General features: G+C 33.2%; 2 protein-coding genes across 3 annotated transcripts; both read right to left on the bottom strand.

Annotated features, from left to right (window-relative positions):
• Positions 1 to 1,761: 1,761 nt before the first annotated feature.
• LOC132617965 (uncharacterized) lies at positions 1,762 to 5,884 on the bottom strand. Of its 2 annotated transcripts, XM_060333030.1 has the most exons (3): positions 4,256 to 5,884; positions 3,852 to 3,903; positions 2,232 to 2,374 (listed from the first exon to the last, which is right to left on the bottom strand). In XM_060333030.1, the coding sequence occupies exons 1-3, from the start codon at positions 5,020 to 5,022 to the stop codon at positions 2,366 to 2,368; spliced, it is 828 nt and encodes a 275-aa protein (XP_060189013.1). In that variant the 5' UTR covers positions 5,023 to 5,884; the 3' UTR covers positions 2,232 to 2,365. The 2 variants fall into 2 exon arrangements, with proteins under 2 accessions (XP_060189012.1, XP_060189013.1); XM_060333029.1 differs by lacking the exon at positions 3,852 to 3,903 and having other exon boundaries at positions 1,762 to 2,374; positions 4,256 to 5,876.
• A 5,875-nt stretch (positions 5,885 to 11,759) lies between these two features.
• Positions 11,760 to 18,306, bottom strand: LOC132616935 (shaggy-related protein kinase eta-like). Its single transcript, XM_060331713.1, has 12 exons — positions 18,015 to 18,306; positions 16,439 to 16,531; positions 16,267 to 16,326; positions 15,910 to 16,182; positions 15,095 to 15,169; positions 14,958 to 15,014; positions 14,148 to 14,288; positions 13,525 to 13,575; positions 13,355 to 13,450; positions 13,064 to 13,147; positions 12,853 to 12,954; positions 11,760 to 12,312 (listed from the first exon to the last, which is right to left on the bottom strand). The coding sequence occupies exons 1-12, from the start codon at positions 18,027 to 18,029 to the stop codon at positions 12,220 to 12,222; spliced, it is 1,140 nt and encodes a 379-aa protein (XP_060187696.1). The 5' UTR covers positions 18,030 to 18,306; the 3' UTR covers positions 11,760 to 12,219.
• Between the last annotated feature and the right edge of the window lie 8,425 nt (positions 18,307 to 26,731).

The following is a 26,731-nucleotide window of genomic DNA, read 5'->3' as shown; positions in this document are numbered from 1 at the left end:
CGGTTCGATGTCGGTTGAAATGATGTGATGCAAGTGAATGTCTATGAAAAAGTTGTCATAAAATTACAATTTTTGTGGTTGTCGGAGAATGCATAACTCATCACACAGGCAACGTTGTCAATGTTCTTTGCAGTAAAATTCAAGATTGTTTTCCTTTAGTCTTTTCTCTCTCAAGACTATTATATGCACAATAGAGTGACATAATGCACCATATAACCGGTAGCCAATTTGCCTTTTTTTTTTTTTTTTTGGTCATAATTCCACCTTGCCCAAAATGTAGGCATCAGTAATAGTCGAACCAACCTCTTTTGATCTAACATAATTTCAAATTATCTACTTGTAATACCTCCCTTGTTAAATAAAAATACCACATAACCCCTTCGAATGATGAAACATTGAACAATAATGCGACCATCAAGTATTCCTTTTACTTTCTTGAATAGTCCTAGCTGTTCCCATCAAGAAAAAGTCTTAGTTTTTCTTAACATTATATACACTTTGTTTTAATAACGATGGCACCTAGGCCAGCTTACGGGCACCTTGACTATTTTATTGGGTCGTGTTATCTCTCCCTAGTACAAGCATCAGGTAACTCTGCCAAGCAAGGCTTAGGCAGATCAGAAGAAATCACACCGTTTGAAACCTGATCTCCAATGATTTCAACTCATTTGGTTGTCCGCGATTCCACACCTCCCACCAGCACAAGTACAATCTAGCTTGCGCACACCTTGAATACTATATCTGGTACTTGCTACCCCCCCCCACCCCCCACCCCCACCAACACAAAAATCAGGTAACTATGACCAACAAGGCTTAGGCAGATGCGAAGAGTTACCTAGTTTGAACTTCGATCTTCCTTAATGTTTACTCACTTCATTGATTGCTATGCTACACATCCGACCAACACAAGTACAATCTAGCTTAGACACACCTTGAGTGTTTCAGTACTTACTACCTCCCTAAGTACTCCCACCAGCAAAGGAACCAAGTAACTCTGCCGAATAAGGTTTAGATAGATAGGAAGAAATACCTAGTTTGAACTCTAATCTCCCTTAAGTTTCACTCAACTTCATTTATCGATATGCTACACCTCCCACCAGCACAAGCACAATCCAATTTGCACACACCTTGAGTATTCTAATGCTTGCTACCTCCTACAAGTACCAAGTAACTCTGACCAATAAGGTTTAGGCCGATAGAAAAAAATCATCTAATTTGAGCTCTAGTCTACCATGATTTTATCATCATTCGATGGTGGAGGTAGAATTTCATCTTGAGGGTTTATCATTTACTTACTATATACAAGTAAAAAAAATATTTTTTCCTTATATATATAGTGTGTTCTTTGGGCAACGGGAATTCGGATGAACCCCTTCCGCCCCTCTAGCTCTACCATTGTGTTCATTGACCACTATACCACATCCTTGAGCTCTTAACACACACTACACTTGCCCTGCCGCCTTTGTATTTGGATAGCATATTCGCATCACTTCTGAAGCATCATGTTCTTTTCTTTTTTTTTTTTTTTTTTTTTTTAATTCCTTCAGTTTGCAGCCTAAATATAATATTGAAGTCAACTAGCTGAACAAAGATTCTCAAAAACACCTGTTCAGAGACATTAAAACTTACTTTCCCAGAGGGCAAAAGGAAATAGGCATCATATCTACTTTTAGCATGCAAGTTTAAATAAAGAAAGTTTCCTTTGAGGAAACAGAACTCATGCCTCTACAAGATTTGAAAGGTCAAGAAGATCATCTCACATTAATAAAACTACCAACTGCAATATAAAAACGATTAAAATGCAAAAGAAGAAATTCATAACATATGTTGATGCTTTATACAGCCAAAGGCTATATTTGCTGACAGTATTGGCCCTTCTTCATTTAGTACCCGAAATATTCATATGTCAGCATGAAATTTGCCGAAATCAATGACGGAGTAAGGGCAAGAAGATTATCCTAACTGCAATATAAAAACCATTAAAATGCAAAAGAAGAAATTCATAACATGTGCTGAAACTTTACACAGCAAAAGGCTATATTGGCTGACAGTATTGGCCCTTCTTCATTTAGTGTCCGAAATATTCGTAAGTCAGCAAGAAATTTGGCCAAATCAATGAGGAAGTAAGTAAATATATATACCCTTTTTACCTCATCAAAACATACTTACACGGAAAAACCATGGCAACACAAACGATATTACCAGGCACGCCATTAAGAAGTTACAGAATGGCTGCCCACGCCAGCAACCTCTAGTCGTTTCGGTTGAACCAGTACCACTTGCAGTAGATCTCGTATCGTTCCACTCTTCAATAAATCTGTTATCACTGACACCAGTAACACTTTGTGCAACCTCCCCGCAAATTTCACATACTCTACACACCAAAAAAAAAAAAAAAAAAAAACAGAGAAATAACAAAATCAGTACTGTGGAATGTTCTGGTCCGGAACTTCAAAATTTTAGTGAATAAAACAGTAAAAACTCCTGAATTATACGTTCTAATGGCTGACCTTTTTTTTTCCCTGTTTAAATGCTGGTGAGTAAGGTGAAGTATACTAGGAAAGTAATGTTCTGTCAAGCAACTCAATTACCATTATGAATTTTTTAAAAATGAGTTCCCTAATATTGAAGCATCAAATAAGCACACTGACTAGAAATAAGTTATGCCACTCCAAATGACGGGATAGCAAGTGCTTGCTGAAATAAGCAGCAGGAATCATTTTAACAAGTCTTTTCTGGCTTTCTTTCATGGCACAAACCAAAGTTTACCTATTCTCTACTAGAACCGGCACATTTGGACAGTGCACAAGAATAAACTAGGTAGAATAGAATGAATGAAATGCTTAGTTCTTGTAGAAATTAGATCAGAAGGTGTTAAGGTAATGGCTAGAATATTCACGAATAACTCAGTGGTAATAGTAGCATACCAGGATTAGAAGGAGGGTTGACAAAGTGTGACGCCCCTGATGGAGGGCGGGTCAAGCAGGACTGACAACATAGCTTTTAAGGGTATCATAGGTTTTAAGGGTTCTCCTGAAGGCAGTATGTTTTTATACGGATCAACTTCTGAACCCATAATCTCAGAGATTCAATGAGTTCATTGCTAAGAATCTTAAAGGCTGAACCCAACGCGTTTAAATCGTGAATCTCTGTCAAAGACACTTCCCGATTCTTATTTTAAACACTAATGCATGACAATGCAAATTGTCCATAGATCACTATTACAAACAAATTAGACAATGCTTTGAGAAAAATGCAGTGTAGCTTCGTCATCAGAATATTTGAAGACAAATCAAAAAAACTATCAGCATACCGTTTAAAGACAACCAAAAAGCATGTAAATCTCTCTACTATTACAATTGCTGAGGATCTCAAATAACATGAATTTTGGCAGTTGGCACAAATTGAAAATTTGAACCTAATGGTGACCAATTCAAAGTTCAAACTAAGAGCATGCTAGTTTTTTGCAAAAACATAACTTTTTAACTAGAAAATTTCTGCTGTAGAAAATGACAAAGATGGTCCTTTATGTTTACAAATTAGTCCCTTAAGTTTGCACTTAATAGTTTTGGTCCTTTTTTGCCAAAAGTCAAACACTTTTTTTTTATGACAAAAGTTAACACTTTTAGTAAACTATTTAAAAACTCTATTTGTTAGATTTGATGGAAACAGTGGGGAAAAAAGATTTAACTATAAACACTAAGAAAGTCCCATCAAATCCTAAAATATGCAACAAAAAAAATCTACACTAGACACTAAAAAGATATAAAAAATAGCATAAATCACACCTCAAAAAGCTGCACTAGACTCTAGAAATAAATTAAAAATAGCAGAAACTACAAAAATTGTACCTCTGAACGTGAGTTCCCGCTAATTTTCTTTTTCTCGTAGTCCTCGTTAAATCTAGCAAACAGAGTTAGGTAAATATTTGATAGAGACTAAAAGTGTTAAACTTTTGGAAAACTTCATGGACCAAACCTAGTCAGTGCGTACTTAAGAGACTGTCGAACCTACCCTCAAACATAATGGACCATTTTCAGCACTTTCTCTAGAAATATAAGTCAAAGTATAAACTATTCTCAACCATAGCCTACAGACAGGAACCTATCTTCACCAGGAAAAAACATCAATAAGATCAAAGTAAGCAACAACACATATTATCATCAGTTGAAGAGCTATAACATCAAGTTAAGAATGACAATAACCTAGGAAAAAAATAGATTAATCTGAAGCAAAGAACAAAAATGATAATTACCTGTTTCCTTTAAGCTTAAACCAAGCCTCAGCACAATGAGAATGCACAAATCCAAGCTCTCCTTTACAACCACAACCAAGTTCAATCAAATCCACCAAATTTTTCTCATCAGCTTCATATGTACTCAAATGGCAAATCCTACACACCCTTTGGGTTTCCCCTTCAAAATCCTCTCCCAATTTCCCATCACACTTCATATCAATTACAGCCGAAAAATCATCACCCTTTTTCAATTCCTTCACTTTCACCTCATTCCCTCCCGACACGTTTCCCTTCATATCTGAATTTCCCTCTTCATCGCCAATTCTTGATTTTTTAGCTTCATATGTACTCAAATCGTAAATTCTACACACCCTTTGACAATCCCCATCAAAATCCTCTCCCACACCTCGCTTCAAATCCTTCTCTTTCACCTCACTCCCACCCGATCCGTTTCCCTTCATACCCGAATTTCCCTCTTCACCGCCAATTCTTGATTTTTCAGCTTCATTTGTACTCAAATGGGAAATTCTACACACCCTTTGGCTTTCCCCTTCAAAATCCTCTCCCAACTTCCCATCACACTTCACATCGATTACACACGAAAAATCATCACCTTTCTTCAAATCCTCATTCCCTTTCGACCCATTTCCCTTCTTATCCGAATTTCCCTGTTCCCCGCCAATTCTTGATTTTTCAGTCTCCCGATCTTCATCCAATCTAATAGTGATTACAGTCTCAGGAACATCATCAACTTTCTGATTCAGTACATCCATTTCCTTATCCATAACTTCCTCAAAATCTCATTCAAGCAATCAATCAAACACCCTACGCGCAAAAATAAAGTCGCCAACCAGCTACAAATTCTTAAATTCAACCCTCTTTCCTTCTAATCAATTTAATCAAACACTAAAAAGGGTCAACAAATCAGTTCTCTTTATCCACAATTTCCTCAGAATTTCATTCAAACAATTCATCAAACACCTTATGTGCAAACACAAAATCCAACAATTTAACCCTCTTTCCCTCTAAATCAATTCAATCAGACACTAAAAAGGGTCAACAAATCAGGTCTCTTTATCCACAATTTCCTCAGAATTTCATCCAAGCAATCAATCAAACACCTTATGTGCAAACTCAAGTAGCACAAAGTTCTAACATTCAGCCCTTTATCGCTCGAATTAATTCAATCAAACAGTAAAAAATGGTCAACTAATCAGTTGTAATTCAAACAAGATTAAACACTTAGATCCCTTACAATTAAAACAAAAACAAAACATTTCCTCAAAGTTTGATTCAAGCAATTAATCAAACACCTAATAGGCAAAATCATAACTCCTTATATTCAGCCCTTTGTCGCTCGAATTAATTCAATCAAACACTAAAAAAGGCTCGTCAAATATGATGTAATACAAACAAAATCAAACACTTAGATTTGCTCAGAATTTCATTCAAGCAATTAATCAAACACTTTATGGGCAACTAAGTAGCCAAATCAGAAAGTGATATAAATAGGTATAAGAGGTAGAGTGAAAAATGGATGAGAATCGAAGTCTTGTATGCTCTGTCGAACTATTTATGGAAAGTGAATTTGGGTGGACTAATTCTGTAGAGCTTATATTAAGGAAGTAAGCTTTTTTGTTTTGTTTATATATGGAAAGTCATTAAAATGGTTTTGCATAAGGGTTTGTTTGGTTTGAACACAAGTTACGTTGAGATTAATTATATCGGTATTAGTTATTTTGATATTATTTTTTTATTGATTATTTGATTTGTTATAGTAAAAATAACATGCACTATATAATTTTTAAGAAGAAGTTGTGTGTTTGCGAAAATACCGTCCACCTTATTTTTGTAGAAAAAGAGTTTGAGGGGCCTTAAGGGGTATTTTTGACATTTTTATTATTTTATCTGAGGGAAACTAATCCAAGGTACTGTTATTCCGTCGCTTGGCAAGAATAACTTATCTCTGTGCCATATCTAATCCTGGTATAAAATCAAAACTAAAGGGGATTACTTGATGTTCAAGGCAATGATAGCTAATCAGAAACTGATACTTTCTTTGTTCTAATTTTTGTGATACACTTTTTTTTTAGTCTATCTCAAAAATAATTTAACTTGAAACTTCCTCTTTTACCGTTAATAAAATTATTTACAATCACACAAATATCTTTAGTTCGTTTTAGACCACAAGTTTCAAAACTAATCAAATTATATCACATAAATTGAAATGGAGGAACTAATAAATAGAGATAAGGGTAAAAAGTTACTCCCTTTGTCCCAAAAAATTATCCTCCTTTCTTTTTTGGTCTGTCCCAAAAAAATTGTCACCTTTCTATATTTAAAAACAATTTAACTTTATGAGATAATTTAAAGTCTCATAAATCTCTAAGGTTTGTTTTGAAATACACATTTCAGAAGTCTTTCTTTTATTTTTAAATTTTATGTCAAGTCAAAAGAGAACAATCTTTTTTAGAGAGACGGAATAGTATGGAAGAGTGAAAAATGGAACAAATTGAAGTCTTGCACGTTCTGTCGACCTCTATATGGAAAGAGTGAATTGGATGGACTGATTATTAAACTGGTTTGCATAATGTTAAAGAAGTAAAGAAAGAGTATAAAAATAGGAATGACATTAACTACGAGGTAGTGACAATGACAATACAAGTGGATCAATGATCATGCCGAACAATCATGTGATATCTAAAGAAACAGTAAACATAGTGTGTCAGTGTCAACAACTCGATGAAGGTAATATATTTGAAAAGGTCTAAGTCATCCGTTAGGCCTTATATTGTCAAAAAACCTTTGGTTAACGTAGTTTGTCCGAATAATTTTGAACAAAATGTTGTTATAAAGAAGAGAGAGTGGTTAAAATAAACATGAAGTATCACTTTTTGTGGATTTTTTATTTGAGCTATTAAGTATTTGCGTTTGTTAAAATATCATCAACTATTTATTAAAACACATCTCGACTAGTATTTGATGGGGCGTGGTGTGCATTTTTTTTTTAATTTAATATGGTGCCAAATGGCATTCCATGGGGATAAAGTACGAAATTAATTGAAAACTTTAAAAAAATTAAGAGATAATGGTAAAAAATACACCTAAAGTATCACTTTTTTTGTGAAATTTCTACCTGAACTATCAGATATTTGCGTTTCCTAACTGAACTATCACTAACTATTTATCAAAACACACCTCGAAATTTACAAGTCAACTGCCATGTGGACGAAATTTTATAGGCAAATTAAGCTGTCACACGCCTTTTTTGGCGACTGTATTCAAACATTTGGTCTAGTCAACTCTGAGTTGTATTTTGATAAAAATAGTTGGTTATAGTTTAGGTAGAAAACACAAACACCCGATAGTTCAGATAGAAAAACTCACAAAAAAGTAATACTTCAGGTATGTTTTTAACTATTATCTCTATAAAGAGCATATACCATAAGATGAAAAATCGGTTAAAAAAGAAATCTTGATAATAATAAAAAACTTATTTTGAGGATGACTTTTATAGAGAGGCATAATTGTATGCAGTGATTATTAAGGAGAGAATTATGTGAAATTGTCTAAATGTCTTTTCCAGCTCTCCTTGAGTCAAGGGTCTATGGGAAATAGTCTCCCTGCTCTCACAAGGTAGGAGAAAGGTCTGCGTATACACTATGTTTCTCAGATCCCACCTATAAAATTATGCTGGATATATTGTTGTTGTTGTTCTTATGTCCTTGCCATTACTAATATGACACACATATGTTGTTATTGGTAGATGAAGCACTATTTAAATCTAATTAATATCTAAACTTTGATTAACTTGTAGTTGTCCATGTTACCTACTATTAAGGGCAAGCATATTCAGACCATTTCGCAAAATTTATGAGTAAATTCGATTTTTCAAGATAAGTAAGGTTTGGGTACCGGTACACCTCACTCTTTTCGGATCTCACTTGTGGAAATTTATGTGGTCGGTGTTTTTGCAATTCATTTTCGTAATTAGATTATTTTTTTGCATCATTTTAGTTCAGGACTCGACAGATGTTGCCTTACCTCTATATGAGTCCCAACATTGACTATAAAATCATAGCTGCAGTATCTAATAAAAATCACCCAAAATTAAACAAATTTGATTTTCTTTTCTTTTTCTTTTGGGCTCAATAAGTTGGTTACTTGACCAATTACATTCAAGAAAGATGTAAACACACTGCCGTTAAGATTTTTAATTACAAATTCCTAATCAAATTTACCAAAATAAAGATTATCGAAGAATTAATTATAGCAATTATTAGGAAACAAATAATGGTCAATTATGAAGTACGTTGAGATCTAAATTGTTCATTAAATAGTACCACATCTGATCTTTGCCTTGGCCTTTGCCTTTGCCTTTGTTGCTCCAAATTGACTATACCTTAAAGATCATCTCTCCATTTGATGATTATTTAATCATGTGGAATGTAGTATAGACACGTTGACCAAGTTGTAAGTAATCCACCACTTTTTTCTCTTTGAAAAACTGCCAAATTATAAGTAATTGCATTGGTACAATTAGTGTCATTATTTAAAAAAATTATAATGGTATATCCACATAACTTTCAAGCATTTCAACTATTTTATTGAATATCTAACATTGTACCAGTACAAGTACCACATAACATAGCATAAGAATTGTAGTTTAAGAGAAATTATTTATCAAAGAAATAACTTAGAATATTATAGCCACTTTTTTTTTTGTTTTTTCTTTCTATTATTATATATAGAAAGTCTTATCTTTTTGAAAGTATATATGTAGTCAAATATTGATGTTATCTTTCGCAAATTATCATTTAGTTTTCACTTTGTTTTTTGTATGTATACCTTTTTCAGGCAAAGCATGCATGAAGCATGTGGCCAGTTTGTGACAGGGTGGTGATGGCTGGATAATGAGGTTTGTTGTCTCTCCCTAAGTCAATGCAAGACCTTTACATTCAATTCAACCTAAAAAAAAAGGGAAAAGGCTCATAAATATTCTTAACCTATTGAAAAAAAGCTCATAAATACCTTCCTTCTATCTTTTGGTCTAAAAATACCCTTAAGGATTGTTTTTGGCTCAAATATACCCCTCAAACTAACAAAGTTAAAGTTAACTCTTTTAAAAAGCCAAATGACATTTTGTGATTGGACACATATATTATTTAATTTAAAAATTAAAAAATATGAACAAAACTGATTTTTTTTTTGTCCTGTTTCGTTTTTATATGAACGAAAATAATTTTTTTATATGAACGAAAATAATTTTGTCCAATTTTCCAATTTCGTTTTTATATGAACGAAAATAATTTTTTTTATCCTGTTTCGTTTTTTAATACACGAAATGCAAAAAAAAAAATTATAATTTCCTATTTCGTTTTTTTATTCACGAAATGCAAAAAAAAAACATATTTCGTTGATTAATTCACGAAATGCAAAAAAAAATCAGTTTCGTTCATATTTTTTAATTTTTAATTTTTTAATTCGTTAAAAATTTTTAATTTTTAATTTTTAATTTTCCACACAATTTGTTTTTAAAAAAATATGTAAATTACGGAATTTTATTATTGGCAATTTTTTTTTTAAATCTGGAATTTTAAATTACTGGAAATTTATTATTGGCAATTTTTTTTAAAATCTGGATTTTTTTTTAAATTACGGAATTTTATTATTGACCAATTACAAAATGCCATTTGGCTTTTTAAAAGAGTTAATTTTAACTTGTTAGTTTGAGGGGTATATTTGAGCCAAAAACAAACCTTAAGAGTATTTTTAGACCTAAAAGGTGGATGGAAGGGTATTTTTAGACCAAAAGGTGGAAGGAGGGTATTTATGAGCCTTTTTCAATAGGTTAGGGGTATTTATGAGCCTTTTCCGAAAAAAAAAAAAAGTATGGGGTATTCTATTGGACACCATTATTTAATATGTACCTGGTTTTTTTTTTTTTTTTTTTGAACATTTATCAGATGGGAATTCAGAACGATTTTAGAAAAGCAGTGTTTTAAGTTAGGCTTGAAACAACTTAAAACATGCGGTGCTTTATATGGCGAAAGTTAAGCAAAAAATGATTGAAGTAGTGGATGAACTTCAGTCATATGTACATGAACTTCAAGCAAAAATAATTGTATTCAACCACATGTAGCTGAAGTTAGCGGTGTTTCATATGGCTCAAGTTCAGCAAAATAACTGAAGTGATGGATGAATTTTAACCATATGTGCATGAACCTCAAGCAAACTACCTGTATTCGGCCACTGTAGTTGAAGTTGAGGGAGGTGTGAAGAGTAAGGTGTGACGATGCACCAATTAGGAGGTGTGACAGATTGACGGTCACATGAGTTAGGAAAGTTATGTAAAGAAATGGATCATGGGTCTAATTCAACCCCAAAAGCTAGCTTATGAGGGGAAATCACTCATCTCATTAACCACCGATGAGGGACTTTTTTCATTCTTCAACAAGTTAGAGGTAGGCCGAAGAAGAACTGGGGGAGGTGATTAGATAGGATATGGCATAACTTCAGCTAACTGAGGACATGACCTTAGATAGGAAGATTTGGAGGTCGAGGATTAGGATAAAAGACTAGTAGGTAGTTGAGTTTTGTCGCGCTTTGCATGAGAGGGGTGGGGGGCTAGCCTTTCCATCTTCTCTTCTCCTTTTCTTAGTAGTATTATTCTATTAGTATAGCGTAGATCATTATCTTTATACGTTTATTACTATATGTTGCTCAATTTGTTCTGTATCTTGATATTTTTGTGTCTTATTTTTCTTGCAATCATGCATTAACTACGTTTCTTTTGAGCCGAGGCTATATTCGGAAACAACCTCTCTAACCGCAAAGGTAGAGCTAAGGTCTGCATACATCCTATCCTCTTCAGACCCCACTTCTTGTTGTTGTAGCTGAAGTTCAGCAAAAATGACTTCACTTCAGCTAGAAATGACTAAACTTTAATGCTTGAACTTCAACCATATAAAACTTTAGACACCGCATGTCTAAAGTGGTTCGGAATTAATTGATAGACCTGCAAATTTTTATGCACCGCGTGAATATGGCTTAATTATGGTGATCTCAAAATCAGGTATCTATGCACTTCGATCAGATTCAACACATAAATATATACGATATGATTATACATTATACAAATATTACATTATACAAATAGACCAGACGGAACTCTCCACGATGACTTGGACACAAGTTGGGGCGGATTTACCATACAACTTACAGTTGGGTTCATCCGAACTTATTAGTTTTGGCTTAGATTTTATATAAGAGTTTAAAAAAGGTCATTAAATAAGTTCAAATTATAGATTTCAAACTCGAACCGACAATTAAGCCTTAGTCATTAGTTAAGCCAAACAGAAGTACGAGTAAATTAAGCCATCAGTCATTAGTAGCAGTGTGTCCTTATTTTAGTTATATTCTTGTCTTTGACACATGAATATGAAGTAAAACTTTGGCAAGCAAATGGTGCACGCATACTTACCCAAACATCACTATTATCAAAGGAATGAAAGCAAATGAATAGTGCAATAAAATAGGAAAATCCATTAATTTTAAGCCCATACAGTAACCATCATTTGCTTGCATGTCGTTTCTTAAAGGAACAAATGTTAGCAGAAAGTATTACAACACTAAATACAAAGAAAACACAGATCAAATTCACAAGAGGACAGCCCCTTAATTTCTTGATATTCTTCATACATTTCATTTGTCATCTTTTGGGAGCTTTCTGGTCAATTTACTACTACCAAACATGTACAAAAAAGAACTTCCTTTTCGCTAGTAGGCCGCTACAAGTAGACGGAAAAAAAACTACCACGATCAAGAACTAAAATACACAGCAACCCTTTACTTTGTCCTCGTCGACAAGGAGATGCAGCTTGTCATGGTGGAGTCTGTTGGGGTAGAACATAACTCGGATCTCGTCATATATAGATCATCAGCCGGTAAACTTTACTAAACATAAAGTTTACGTAATCATGTCATTGCGGGTTGTGAAAAGATGCAGGCCCATTTGCTTTTTTTATATGATCTGGTATCAACCTGTTAATGAGGTCTTGAGAGGCACCCGCTAACTGAAACCATAAAAAATAATAGATGGATCAGCATAAGAGTTGCTTTAACAGAAATTTGGTAAAGTTCGTTTGCAATTGAACAAGAATACGCTCGATTAGCAGAGGAGTTCCTTCAATGGATTAAATGTAAAGTTGTTTAAAAAATTTCCTTAGGGCAACGTTTGCAAGTTCTTGGAGATTTATATACAAGGTTAAAAAAAAAAGGAATTAGAGACGGACAAATTATGTAGCTAAACAGCAAAATCCGTTGCTAATCAGCTTTAGCAATGGATTAGTGATGTATTATCAAATAATTCTATTAGATACGAGCAAATTTTGCGACGGATTAGCGACGAAGTTTGTAACTAATTTCATTTTTTTATAGAGATTGGAAAGCTTAGGCACACTTCTCGTGAAACTGATCGAAGAAAACCGACCGACTCGATCGGTTTGATCCCAAATTTTTAAATTCGTTTTCTAATAAAACTGACCGAGCTCGGGAGAAGAAGAAAGCACACAGTGTAACTATTAATCCAGAATGACCATGACTGAAAGTCATACCTCCTGCTTAAAATTGAAAAGAGGCGGCAATGGCCGGCCATTGGGAAGGCGTGCGTTGGGTTCTCGAAGCTCATCAAAGAAAGGATGTGCACATGCTTCAAGCTGCAGAAAGAAAAGTAGAACACTAACTAGTTAGATTTAAACACAATCAAGATACCTTCATAATGAATAAAACTCACATTTGATAAAAGATAAGTAGATCAAAACTCACTGCATTGCAACGGAGACTTGGTGAGTATTGTAATAGCCGTGAAGCAAGGTCAATTGCTTCAGGTGGCATCCGTTTGTGGAATACCTAAGACCATAGCAAGGCAATATGGTGAATTACTATAAGATTCCTTTTCAACGAATTATTAAAGCTAGGAATCCACTAAAAACCTATAATGATCTAACTATAAGTTTCCTTTTCAACTGAGTTATTTTTCTGTGATTTCCTCTTTTTGTTTCCTTCACTTCAACGGATAGGCTGCTTAGGTAAAGCTGAAATCAAGTGAAAGTATACCTTATGCCAAGGGTGTGCTTTAATTTGAGGAAACCTAAAATCAGTATAATTTGGATTCATACAGCGAATTTCCTCCCTCGTTGGTGTTCCAAGTACCTGGAAGATAAAACAAATGAAACAACAAATGTACGGAAACATTTGCATCAGATTTACAATTATTCAAGCTGTACCTTGATTATCTCAACAAGCTGATCGACAGCATTTTCTCCAGGAAATAATGGCTACAAAAGAAATTGCAAAATTAGTTGAAGTCTTGGCAAATGCAGCAGTATGGAGTGCAAAGAACCTCACAGACTATACTTTAAAAAAAAAAAAAAAAAAAAAAAAAAAACTGTCCGTCCCAATTTATGTGGTACTAGGAGTGTCAAATGGGCGGGTTGGGCTAGATTTGGGCGGGTCAAAATGGGCTAAGTTAATAAATGGCCGGGTAATTGTTACTTGAGCTGAAACGGGGTGGGCTAAAATGGGCTGAGCTAATAAATGGGCAGGTCAAACTGGAATGGGTTACGCGGGTCATCTTTTCATGGGCTAATTTTGCCACCCCTATGTGACACTTCTGGATCGAGAGTCAAACGATATTTGTTTGCCTTAATTTTTTTGTATTCCTTTCAAATATTTTAAATTATTAATTATTATGACTTATAGTTCTTACGCAGTTTCCAAATATAAAATTTTTATATTAAAAACATAAAAGATTCTGTGTCCGAATTCACAGCCAAAATTAAGAAATTTGACTTTCGAAATTTGAACTGTACCGCATAAATTGGGACAGAGGGAGTATATCACTACGAACCTGGCCTAGGAGAAGCTCTGCAAGGACACAGCCGGCCGACCAGATATCAATAGAGGTAGTATATTCCGTTGCACCGAATATGAGTTCAGGAGCCCGATAAAATCGTGAGCAGATGTATGAGATATTTGCTTCACCTTTAACCTGATGAATGTTAAACCCAGTGCAGTCATAAGTACACAAACCACAATCTGTAAATGTAGCAACTTTTAAATGATATAATGGTGTTTCTTAGAAGTAGCAATTTCTTCATGCTCATATGCTTGAAAAAAAAATTAAAAGATACAATTACATCATATAGTAACCGGGAACCAAGTCAACTAACCTTTGGTTTCAAAATGGTATCATGAAGAGACTGCTGAAACATTAGGGGTGTGTTTGGTATGGATTTTCCAATTTTCCCATGTTTGATTGATCAAATTTTTTGAAAGAGAGTTTCTCTGGGAAAACAAGTTCCTTAAACATATGGAAAACGACTTCCCTAGTGGAAGCAAGGAAAACAACTGATCAACCTAGGGAGGTCGTTTCCCTTAGTTTTAGGGACTGCAGACATTTGTTTACTTTTTCAAATATCATTGGACCACAAGTTTCAAAAGTCTTCTTTTCGTTCTTGAACTCCATTCCCAGTCAAACGTCTTTCCTTAATTCAGGATGGAGGGAGTACTGAATAGGTTAGAGTTACAGCCGCTAAACACAAACAAATGTCCGCATCCTCATTACGAGGCAAGGATAAACATGGAAAAGGGGAAAAAGGATTCTTTGGAAGGTACATGTGAATAGCCACAGAAAAGCACTCTTATCATTAAGACTTACCAGCACTTTGGCACTTCCAAAATCACAAATTTTCACTTGGTGAGTAACAGGGTCTACCTGTCGATGCCAAATAATGATATCAAAATATGTAGGGCCACAACGTACTAGCTGAAATAGCAACATGAAAGGCGCATTACCAAAATATTCTGAGGTTTCAAATCTCTGTGGCAAACGCCAGCAACCGTGTGCATATACGCCAGCCCCCTAAATACCTGAAAAACATCACTCTTAATATAGCTCAAGACTAGAAGTCCTGCTCAAGAAAGGAGAAAATGACAAAAATGGTCCCTTAAGTTTGAAGGTAGGTTCTAAATAGTTCCTTAAGTATGCACTTAACAGTTTTGGTCCTTTAAGTTTGTCCCATAATATACCACAGCTTTTGGTGTTCTATGATTCACCTCCTATTAATGAGTAGGTAGTTCGATCCTTTTCATTTGGATCTGTTTAGTAAACTAATGGGGGGATGCAGAGGAATAGGTCAAATTACTATATAAAGAAGAGTTGTAAACTATAGGACTCTTCTAGTCTCGGTAAAATATTTTGCCAAACTGTCTGCCATATTTGACGGACACAGTGAAAAAAAAAAAGAAAGACTTAACTACAAACACCAAGCAAGTCCCATCAAAATCTAAAATATGCAATACAAAAAACTACAATAGACAGTAAATTGATATAAGAAAGAATTAGCAGAAACTACACCTCAAATAGCTGCACCAAACTCTAGATACAAAATTAAAAATAGCAAAAACTACAAATTTGTACCTCTAAAAATAAGTTCCCGCTAATTTCCTTTTTCTCCCACTGATATTTTACGGAGACTACAAGTGTTAACTTTTGACAAACTTAAAGGACCAAAAAATGATTAAGTGCATACTTAAGACTATTCTGAACCTGCCCTCAAACATAAGGGACCATTTCTGTCATTTTCTCCTCAAGAAAGTATGTCACTTACTTGATATGTGCAAAGCTTGACATAGATGAGTGGCATTCTTTGGTTTGCATTGCTGTAGTGCTTCAACATCCGGTACATAGTTTCCGGTACATATTCCATGACTAAATTGAGAAAAAGCTCGTTTTTACTAGTGGTTGAATAGAAGCAATGCTTTAAAGAAACAACATTTGGGTTATCCATAGTGCGCATCAACTGCAGTTCACGGTTCTTGTATCTACGATCTTGTAAAACTTTCTTTATCGCAACCGTCTCCCCATTTTCCAGGCATTTTGCCTACATGAGACAAGTACCAAGCCAATCACAAGTTAATAAGTGTTGTATTAATTAGTGAAACAAAAAAGATTTGTGCTCACTTGCCTGAAAAACAACTCCAAATGATCCAGTCCCCACGACACGTTCAGCCATGTAACTGACTGTCTGCACCAAATTATTCGGGAAGCCAAACACAATTTCAATTTTTCAATAAGAAATCATTACTCTACCGTCTCAATAACGAACGTTCATGAATCGACAAAGACAACATTCTTACCTGCTTTGGCTCACCATTTTTTCCTCCAATGGTAGTAGAAATTATATGGCCAGTGACTGCACCATTCACATCCATAACAGGAGCAGACATCTCCTACAGTCCACATCAAACGTAGATCTCAGATAGGGCTGCCGAAATGGTTAAGAAAAAACAAGTAACCATCCAATCCAACCCATTAGACATGAGTTGGATAACTGACTTATAAAAAATGGATCAAATATGGATATAATACCCATTTGTCTGCTTGTTATTTTTCATGAGTTCTTGGTTTTTGAGAATCTACGCTTATTTTGGCTTTTAGCTTGTACTTTTCATCTAAATATTCCTGAAATGATATCCATATTATCCGTCGGTTAATCCATTTTTATCCATGCTAAATATGGGCTGCGTCGGATATTTTATCCGTTTTTGTTTAACCCGTTCTCGACCCACCCATATCCGATCTGACCCGCCAGTTTGCCACTCCTAATCTCATACGAGCTATTTCTAAAACCTGATACGACATTACCATACTAAAAACAAATGACACTACAACTGAACAAAAGTATCATTGGGGAAGCATAAGCCACATAAACTTAAACAATCCCAAATTCTGAAGCATGACATATGAAGAAATCTGAAAATTGCTATTAAAAACATTTCTGTAACTACATATACTTAGATAAACCATATTAAAGCATCTGAACAAGAAATGATTTACACTACCTTAGCGAAATTGCGGATCAGGTCAAATACTTACTAGGTACAAATTCTTTAAGGCTTAACTAAAGATCAGATCAACTATCATTAGCTAAATTTCTAAAAGATTACCAAATAAGCAAAATGGACAATCTTGAAGGACAAAAAGATCAATATCTGAAAGCAAAATTAGTTTCACAAGCACCAAAATTGCTATTTTGAGATCCATAGACAGGGAAAAACAAGTTCATACTAGATAAAGATTCAATTTTTAATTCAATATCAAGCGAATCTGGAATACAATACCAAAAAAAAAAAAAAAAATTGTAGACTTATGAATTCAAGAAACAACAACCCAAATATATTCACTCTTAAATTTTCCAAAAAATTAAAGAAAATAACTTAACAAGTAAAGTTATGAACTTTTTATACATTAAAAAAAAAAAGCAAAATGGTATTTAAACTCAGATCAGTAAAATCCAAGAAACAAACAAACTAAATTTTCCAAAAAACAGTTTAACAAATAAAATTATGTAACTTTTTGTACATAAAAAAAATACCAAGAAAGCAAAATGGTACTGAATCCAAGAAACAACAACCCAAATAAATTCCCATTAATTTTCCAAAACAATGAAACTAGCACCAAAAAAAAAATAATTAACAAGTAAAGTTATAAACTTTTTGTACATAAAAAAAAAAAAAACATAGGTTCACTAAAAAAATAAAGCAAATTAAACTCAGATTAGTAGTGAAATTTGATCTAAAATTCAAGAAACAACCACCAAAATATATTCACACCAATTTTTTCCAAAAAATTTAAAGAAAAACAAATTAACAAGTAAAGTTATTCACTTTTTATACATAAAAAAAAAATTCCAAGAAAGCAAAAATGGTTTACCTTATCATCAGCCATAATTTCCCAAGCTCCAAATGAAAAAAGAAAAAAAATTCTAAGGAAAAAAAAAAGGGAAAGAAGAAAGAAGAATTAATTTATTCAGTGTATTGTTTAATAATTTAAGTTTATGATTCAAAGCTCATAATTGTCGGTTGAATTAAGAGAGAGAGAAAGAAAAGAGCTAAAAACAGCATCCCATGTGAAATCCAGCTCTTTTCTTTACTGGTTTTTTCTGTCTTTTAGATGTTCATTTAGGCCCCTAAAGTTTTAGGAAACTACGGAGGACACGAAATAGGATACAACTAGTAGGTAGTTAAGTGTTGTATTGTTTATACTTCCATACTAATAGTCGAGGTATTAATTCTATCGTTTCTTGTCTTTGATTTATGTTATTATCCATTGTTCCTTGTGATTCGATGATAATATTATTTTATTATAGTTAATGTTCGTTTGTCATGTTATCTTTAGTATCCCCTGTGAATATAACTCTTTTCTTTAGTGGTTTTTTCTTCTTCCTCTTTGTCTTTTTTCCGTTGTCTTTTTAGATATTCATTTAGGCCCTTGAAGTTTTAAGAAGATACGAAGGACATGAATTAGGGTAGAGGTAGTAGGAAGCTGAGTATTGTCTTGTTTATCCTTCCATACTAGTATATAGTTGTAGTATTAGTTACTCCCTCTGTTTCAATTTACGTGAACCCATTTGACTGGGCACGAAATTTAAGAAAGAGTGAAGACTTTTAAAACTTGTGGTTCAAAATAAGTCTTGAATATTTGTGTGGCTGTAAATCACTTCATAAAGTGAATTTGTTTCCAAATTAGGTAAGAGGTCATTCATTTTTACACGGACTAAAAAAGAAATAGGTTCACATAAATTGCAACAGAGGGAGTATATCGTTTCTTGTTTTCGATTTCCGTAATTATCTATTATTCCTTGTAATTCGATAATAATACAACTCTTTTCTTCTAGTGGTTTTTTCTATTCCCCCTTTTTTTTATAGATATTCATTTAGGCCCTTGAAGTTTTAGGAAGCTACAGAGGACACGAAATATGTTAGAAGGTTAGCAGGTAGTTAAGTGTTGTCTCGCTAGTTGTCGTAATAGTAATTCTATCATTTCTTGTCTTCGATTTCAGTTGTTATCTATTGTTCCTTATAATTCAATATATTTTACTATAGTTACCGTTCTTCTTAAGATTGGTTTGTCATGTTATCTTTAGTATATCTCATGTCAATACAACTTTTTTCTTTAGTGATTTTTTCTTCTTCCTTTTGGTCTTTTTAGATGTTCATTTAGGCCCCTGAAGTTTTAGGAAGCAAGGGAGGACACGAATTAATATAGAGCTAGTAGGTAGTTGAGTATTGTCTGATTTATCCTTTTATACTAGTAGTCGTAGTATTAATTCTAGCATTTTTTTCTTCAATTTATGTTATTATCTATTTTGTTCCTTATAGTTTGATAATAATGTTATTTTGTTGTAATTACTGTTCTTCTTAAGAATGCTTTGTCATGTTATCTTTTTTATCTCATGTGAATATAACTCTTTTCTTTAGTGGTTTTTCTTCTTCCTCTCTGTCCCTTTTTTTCTTTCTGTCTTTTTAGATGTTCATTTAGGCCCCTGAAGGTTTAAGAAGTTACGGAGGACACGAATTATGGTAAAGCTAGTAGGTGGTTGAGTATTGTCTCGTTTATCCTTTTATGCTAGTAGTCGTAAATATTAAGTCTATCGTTTTTTGTCTTCGATTTCTGTTATTATCTATTTTGTTCCTTATAATTTGATAATAATATTATTTTGTTGTAGTTACCGTTCTTCTTAAGAATGCTTTGTCATGCTATCTTTAGTATATCTCATGTCAATACAACTCTTTTCTTTAGTGGTTTTTTCTTCTTCCTCTCTGTCTTTCTTCCCTTCTATCTTTTTAGATGTTCATTTAGGCCCCTGGAGTTTTCAAAAGCTACGGAGGTCACGAATTATGGTAAAGCTAGTAGGTAGTTGAGTATTGTCTCATTTATTCTTTCATACTTGTAGTCTTAGTACTAATTCTATCGTTTTTTGTCTTCGATTTCTGTTATTATCTATCGTTACTTAAACTTTGATAATAATGTTATTTTGTTGTAGTTACCGTTCTTCTTGAAAAATGCTTTGTCACGCTATCTTTAGTATCTCATGTGAATACAACTCTTTCTTTAGTGATTGCACTCTTGGTCCCTCCATTATAGATAAATTTTAATTTGATCCTTATAATATTATTTTTTTGGTTTCCCACGCAGTGACTGATACCCACATTGGAGTCAGTTTTGATCCTTATAATATTATTTTTTTGGTTTCCCACAAGGTGACTGGTACCCAAATTTGAGTCATTTTTTATCCTTATAATATTTTTTTTATTTTTTCACTCGATGTCCAGTACCTGCATTGGAGCCCGACTGAATCTAGATTCGAGCTAAGAAGTCCACATTAGCGGTAAGATGCCCCCTAACAAACGCGACTTTGTACTCAGGAAGACCTGAATCCGAGACCTCTGATTAAAGATGAAAGAGTACTTAATAGTTATCACTCCACCGCAAACCATATTGGTAATTCTTATAATATTTGACTAATACATTTAACTTTCAATGAATTAATTTTTTTTTAATCTCGTTATGTAGATAATATGTGATATTTAGAGTATAGAATAATTGTACTTTTGGTCCCTCAATTATTAATGAAGTTTGAGTTTGGTCCTTATATCATTTTGCTATGTTTACTCTAATCTTTAAATAATTAAACTCTGTGTTTTTTTTGTAAAATTATGTGATATATACACTAGGTTGAAAATTATATTACCTAAAATGTGGAGTAATAGTAAAAACTTAACATAACACATCGACAATAGAATGACTTGGTACGTTAATTCGTTAAGTTTTTGAAGATTCAAAGTAAGAGAGATCAAAAGTGTACATATAAAATATTTGAAGTTAAATATAATTAATCAAAAATCACAAGGACTAAAAATTAAAATTAACTAAAGTTCTAACTTCCTTTAGGCTTTAACAAAAATAAAAACCAGGCTAGCTCACCCGGATTTTTTTTTGGGTTACATAGGAAAATACTTTACAGTACATAATATTTTTTTATATATAATTTACGCCGTTAGGAGTCGTCTTTTTAGATGTTCATTTAGGCCCCTAAAGTTTTAAGAAGTTACAGTGGACATGAATTAGGGTAGAACTAGTAGGTGGCTGAGTGTGGTCCTGTTTATCCTTCCATACTAGTAATATAATTGTAGTATTAATTATATTGTTTCTTGTTTTCGATTTTCATTATTATCTATTGTTCCTTGTAATTCGATAATAATACAGCTCTTTTCTTCTAGTGGTTTTTCTTATTCCTCTCTATCTTTTTAGATATTCATTTAGGCCCCAGAAGTTTTAAGAAGCTACAGAGGACACGAATTATGTTAGAAGGTTAGCAGGTAGTTGAGGGTTATCTCGCTAGTTGTCGTAATATTAATTCTATCATTCTTGTCTTCGATTTTAGTTGTTATCTATTGTTCCTTATAATTCGATATATTTTGTTGTAGTTACCATTCTTCTTAAGATTGCTTTGTCATGTTATCTTTAGTATATCTCATGTCAATACAACCTTTTTTAGTGGTTTATTCTTCTTCCTCTGTGTCTTTCTTCCTTTATGTCTTGTCAGATGTTCATTTAGGCCCCTGAAGTTTTAGGAAGCTACGGAGGACACGAATTAAGATAGAGCTAGTAGGTAGTTGAGTATTGTCATATTTATCCTTTTATACTCGTAGTCGTAGTATTAATTCTAGCGTTTTTTTCTTTGATTTTTGTTATTATCTATTTTGTTTCTTATAGTTTGATAATAATGTTATTTTGTTGTAGTTACCGTTCTTCTTAGGAATGCTTTGTCATGTTATCTTTTGTATCTTACGTGAATACAACTCTTTTCTTTAGTGGTTTTTTCTTCTTCCTCTCTGTCCTTTTTTTCTTTCTGTCTTTTCAGATGTTCATTTAGGCCCCTGAAGTTTTAGAAAGTTACAGAGGACACGAATTATGGTAAAGCTAGTAAGTAATTGAGTATTGTCTAGTTTATCCTTTTATGGTAGTGGTCGTAATATTAAGTCTATCGTTTTTTGTCTTCAATTTCTGTTATTATCTATTTTGTTCCTTATAATTTGATAATAATATTATTTTGTTGTAGTTACCCTTCTTTTTAAGAATGCTTTGTCATGCTATCTTTAGTATATCTCATGTCAATACAACTCTTTTCTTCGGTGGTTTTTTCTTTTTCCTCTCAGTCTTTCTTCCTTTCTGTCTTTTTAGATGTTCATTTAGGCCCCTGGAGTTTTCGGAAGCTACAGAGGACACGAATTATGGTAAGGCTAGTAGGTAGTTGAGTATTGTCTTGTTTATTCTTTTATACTAGTAGTAATAGTATTAATTCTATCATTTTTTGTCTTCGATTTCTGTTATTATCTATCGTTACTTATAGTTCGATAATAATGTTATTTTGTTGTAGTTACCGTTCTTCTTGAAAAATGCTTTGTCATGCTGGCTTTAGTATCTCATGTGAATACAACTCTTTCTTTAGTGATTTTTCTTCTTCCTCTCTGTCTTTCTTCCTTTCTGTCTTTCTTCCTTTCTGTCTTCTTAGATGTTCATTTAGGCCCCTAAAGTTTTAAAAAGCTACGGAGGATACGAATTAGGATATAACTAGTAGGTTGTTGAGTGTTGTCTTGTTTATCCTTCCATACTAGTAGTCGTAATATTAATTCTATCATTTCTTGTCTTCGATTTCTATTATTATCTATTGTTCCTTATAATTCAATAATAATATTATTTTGTTGTAGTTACCGTTTTTCTTAAGAATGCTTTGTCATGCTATCTCTAGTATCTTATCTGAATACAACTCTTTTCTTTAGTGGTTTTTTCTTCTTCCTCTCTATCTTTTTTCTTTCTGTCTGTCTCCTTAGATATTCATTTAGGCCCCTGAAGTTTTGGGAAGCTACGGAGGGCACGAATTAGGATAGAGCTAGTAGATAATTGAGTATTGTCTCATTTATCCTTTTGTACTACTAGTCGTAGTATTAATTTTACGTTTCTTGTCTTCGATTTCTGTTATTATCTATCGTTCCTTATAGTTGGATAATAATGTTAATTGTTATCGTTACCGCTCTTCTTGAGATGCTTTGTCATGCTATCTTTGGTATCTTATATGAATCCCAACTCTTTTCTTTAGTGGTTTTTTCTTCTTCTTGTCTGTCTTTTTTTCTTTCTGTCTTTTTAGATGTTCATTTAGGCCCCTGGAGTTTTAGGAAGCTACGGAGGCTACAAATTAGGGTAGGACTAGTAGGAAGTTGAGTATTGTTTCGTTTATCCACTAAGGTCTGTGTACACTCTACCCTCCCTAGACTCCACTTTGTGAGACTAAATTGGGTTTGTTGTTGTTGCTGTTGTTGTTGTTGTTGTTGTGTTGTTACCGTTCTTCTTAGGAATACTTTGTCATGCTATCTTTAGTATCTCATGTGAATACAACTCTGGGTTTTTTTTCTTCCTCTCTGTCTTTCTTTCTTTCTTTCAGTCATTCTAGATTTTCATTTAGGCCCATGGAGTTTTAGGTAATTACCAATTTGCCTGTTTAATCAATTTCTTTAAGAAATGAAAAGGATAATTGTACTCTTGGTCCTTCTATTATTGATAAATTTTAATTTGATCCTTATAATATTAGTTTTTTGGTTTCCCACGCGGTGACTGGTAACCACATTTAAGTCAGTTTTGATTCTTATAATATATTTTTTTTATTTTCCACTTGATGTCCGGTATCTGCATTGGAGCCCGACTAAATCTGGATTCGCGCTGAGAAGTCCACATTAGTGGTAAGACGCTCCCTGACAAAATGCGACTTTGTACTCAGGGAAACCCGAATCCGAGACCTCTGATTAAAGATGAAAAAATACTTATTAGTTATCACTCCACCACAAATCATGTTGGTAATTCTTATAATATTTGACTAATACATTTAACTTTCAATGAATTAATTTTTTAATCTCGTTATGTAGATAATATGTGATGTTTAGAGTATGGAATAATTGTACTTTTGGTCCCTCTATTATTAATGAAGTTTGAGTTTGGTCCTTATATCATATTGCTATGTTTATTTAATCTTTAAATAATTAAACTGTGTGGTCTTTTTATGTAAAAATTATGTGATATATACACTAGGTTGAGAATTATATTACCTAATATGTGGAGTGATAGTAAAAACTTAACATAACACATCGACAATGGAATGACTTGGTACGTTAATTCGTTAAGTTTTTGAAGATTCAAAGTAAGAGAGATCAAAAGTGTACATATAAAATATTTGAAGTTAAATATAATTAATCAAAAATCACAAGGACTAAAAATTAAAATTAACTAAAAGTTCTAACTTCCTTTAGGCTTTAACAAAAACAAAAACCAGGCTAGCTCACCTGGATTGTTTTTTTTTTTTTTGGGTTACATAGGAAAATACTTTACAGTACATAATATTTTTTTTTATATATAATTTACGCCGGTAGGAGGCGCCTTTCTTTATTTCACAACCAAAAGATGTACAGTAGCAGAGTTATAACATCCTCTGCATAAACTTTACAATTGTCCTAATAGCTACGTAAAATGACTGTACATTGAGAGGTATACTCTCTAAGCGAAAAATAAGCTTCCAAAAAGGTATACTCTCTAAGCAAAAAAGAAGCTTCCAAAAAACAGAGTCAGTTATATATAAGTTGGACCTTATCCATACCAGCAGAGTAGACTTGGTGGGAAGTGTTCAAAATATCCTAGTTGATTCATTTTTGGCTGGCACTTATCTTGTTTTAGAGGAGCAAATTGTCTTACACAAAATGTAGAATTAAATACACCTTGGACCAAAGGGTTAGACAAATTAAAATAGAATTGAATGCCAATTTTGTTTCTGTACAATTGGAAAGTCATAACATTTGGAAATCAATATGGAAATACGAATATACATATTCACGATTTTTCAAACAAAAACAAATAGTAGACGCTCTGACTGGTAAACATTGATAAGTTCAAGACATGAGAGTGTTTAACTAAGCTTATGCACTGATCATAGTAAACCTTTTTGTATCGAAATAGAGATCCGATTTAAACCAGCGGTCGTTGATCAACTTCGTAATCACTTACACTCTAATATTGACACAAATAGTTCATGGGAGAAAATTAAGTCCACCTACAAAACTCATCTTTGGTTTTCATCTTGGTAGGTTTAATTTTCTCATCTCTTGAACCTATTCATCGTAGACCCAAAATCTAAATGACCACCTAATTTTTTTTTATTGTGAAACACATTAAATTTGAATCTAAGTTCTCAAAGAAAATGCAAATCAAATAAGGGAAACAAAAAATAAATAAAGCGGGTCAAACTTCTTGATATCCATCTTTCTGCTGAACAGGATAGATTGAACTTGTAATCCATTAGATTTTTTTTTTTTTTTTTTATGAATAAGGCCATGGGAAATTCTTTTTCTTTCAGCCTCGTTGTGATAGGGGGAAGTGATTCTTGCTTCTCTATCTTGGATTAGTCAGTTTTTCCAGTACAGTACCTGAACTCGACGCTATTAGCTAACAAAGGTATTGGGATTCGCCTCACCCTAGTACACCTATAGTTAATATTCAACACGTTTGACTTATCCCTCATTTAATAACTTAGAGCCCGTTTGGATTGGCTTATAAGTTAGCTTATAAGCTGTTTTCAGCTTTTTTGAGTGTTTGGCTGGCCAGCTTAAAGTCATTTTATGCTTAAAATAAGCTCAAAAAAATAATTGGACCCATTTGATTTAGTTTATCTAAAGCAGCTTATAAGCTGAAAACAGCTTATAAGCCAAAAAAAAATAAGTTGGACTACCCCAACTTATTTTTTTCAGCTTATAAGCTGCAAACAGCTTTAAGCTGTAAGCCAATCCAAACGGGCTCTTAGTTACCCATAGATATGTTTGTTTTTTTCATCATCGAAGTTAATAGAGACTAGTAGTAGTTTTGCACTGTCTCTTCCTCTTGGGGGTGGGCATGGTACGGTATTTGAAATTTCGATACAGTAATTTCGATTTTCGATTTCTAAAAATACTATATCATTACCGTACCAAATTAATTCGGTATGGTTCGGTATTTTAAAGTTTTATTTCGGTATTTAATGATACGGTAAATCGGTACCATATTTGTGTGACTTCGATTTACATATACTCATATCAGGGAGAATTATGATTTCCGCTACATAAGAAACGTCTCAATTATTATGTACTAAGCACCTTACACATAAAAATATTCAAAAGAAAGTACAAACAATCCCCTTCGTAAATCAATTACACAAGAAAAAAAGCATTTAAATCAAGATAGAGTAGTCAAAGTTCTAACGTTTAAACAATTAGTTTTCTAATAATACTAGTTTATATATTTGTTAGTATTATAAAACTAAGATATATGAATTGTATATGTAATTATATACTTCGGTATGATATTCGGTATTTCGGTATTTTCTTTATGAATACCAAATACCATATCGAATACCAAAATTTTTAAAAATGCATACTAAATACCGTACCAAATACCATAATATCGAAATCGCGGTATAAAAAATTTCCGTTTCGATATAGTAATCGGTATCTGCCATACCATGCCCACCCCTACTCCCTCTACTCCTAATTAATATTCATAAAATTTTAATT

The sequence above is a fragment of the Lycium barbarum genome, chromosome 11 (genome assembly GCF_019175385.1).
Source record: "Lycium barbarum isolate Lr01 chromosome 11, ASM1917538v2, whole genome shotgun sequence".
Taxonomy (NCBI): domain Eukaryota; kingdom Viridiplantae; phylum Streptophyta; class Magnoliopsida; order Solanales; family Solanaceae; genus Lycium; species Lycium barbarum.
Note: the sequence above shows the minus strand (reverse complement) of the source record. Positions and strands in the feature narration are given on the sequence as shown.

Excerpts from the sequence above, each read along its gene's own strand:
- LOC132617965 (XM_060333029.1), bottom strand. The coding sequence starts at position 5,022 with ATGGATAAGGAAATGGATGTACTGAATCAGAAAGTTGATGATGTTCCT. Across the intron at positions 2,375-4,255 it reads TTTAAGCTTAAAGGAAACAG|AGTATGTGAAATTTGCGGGG; the intron begins GTAATTATCATT and ends TTTGGTGTGTAG.
- LOC132616935 (XM_060331713.1), bottom strand. Across the intron at positions 13,576-14,147 it reads CAGAGCTTCTCCTAGGCCAG|CCATTATTTCCTGGAGAAAA; the intron begins GTTCGTAGTGAT and ends TTTCTTTTGTAG. Across the intron at positions 13,451-13,524 it reads AGCTTGTTGAGATAATCAAG|GTACTTGGAACACCAACGAG; the intron begins GTACAGCTTGAA and ends TTTATCTTCCAG.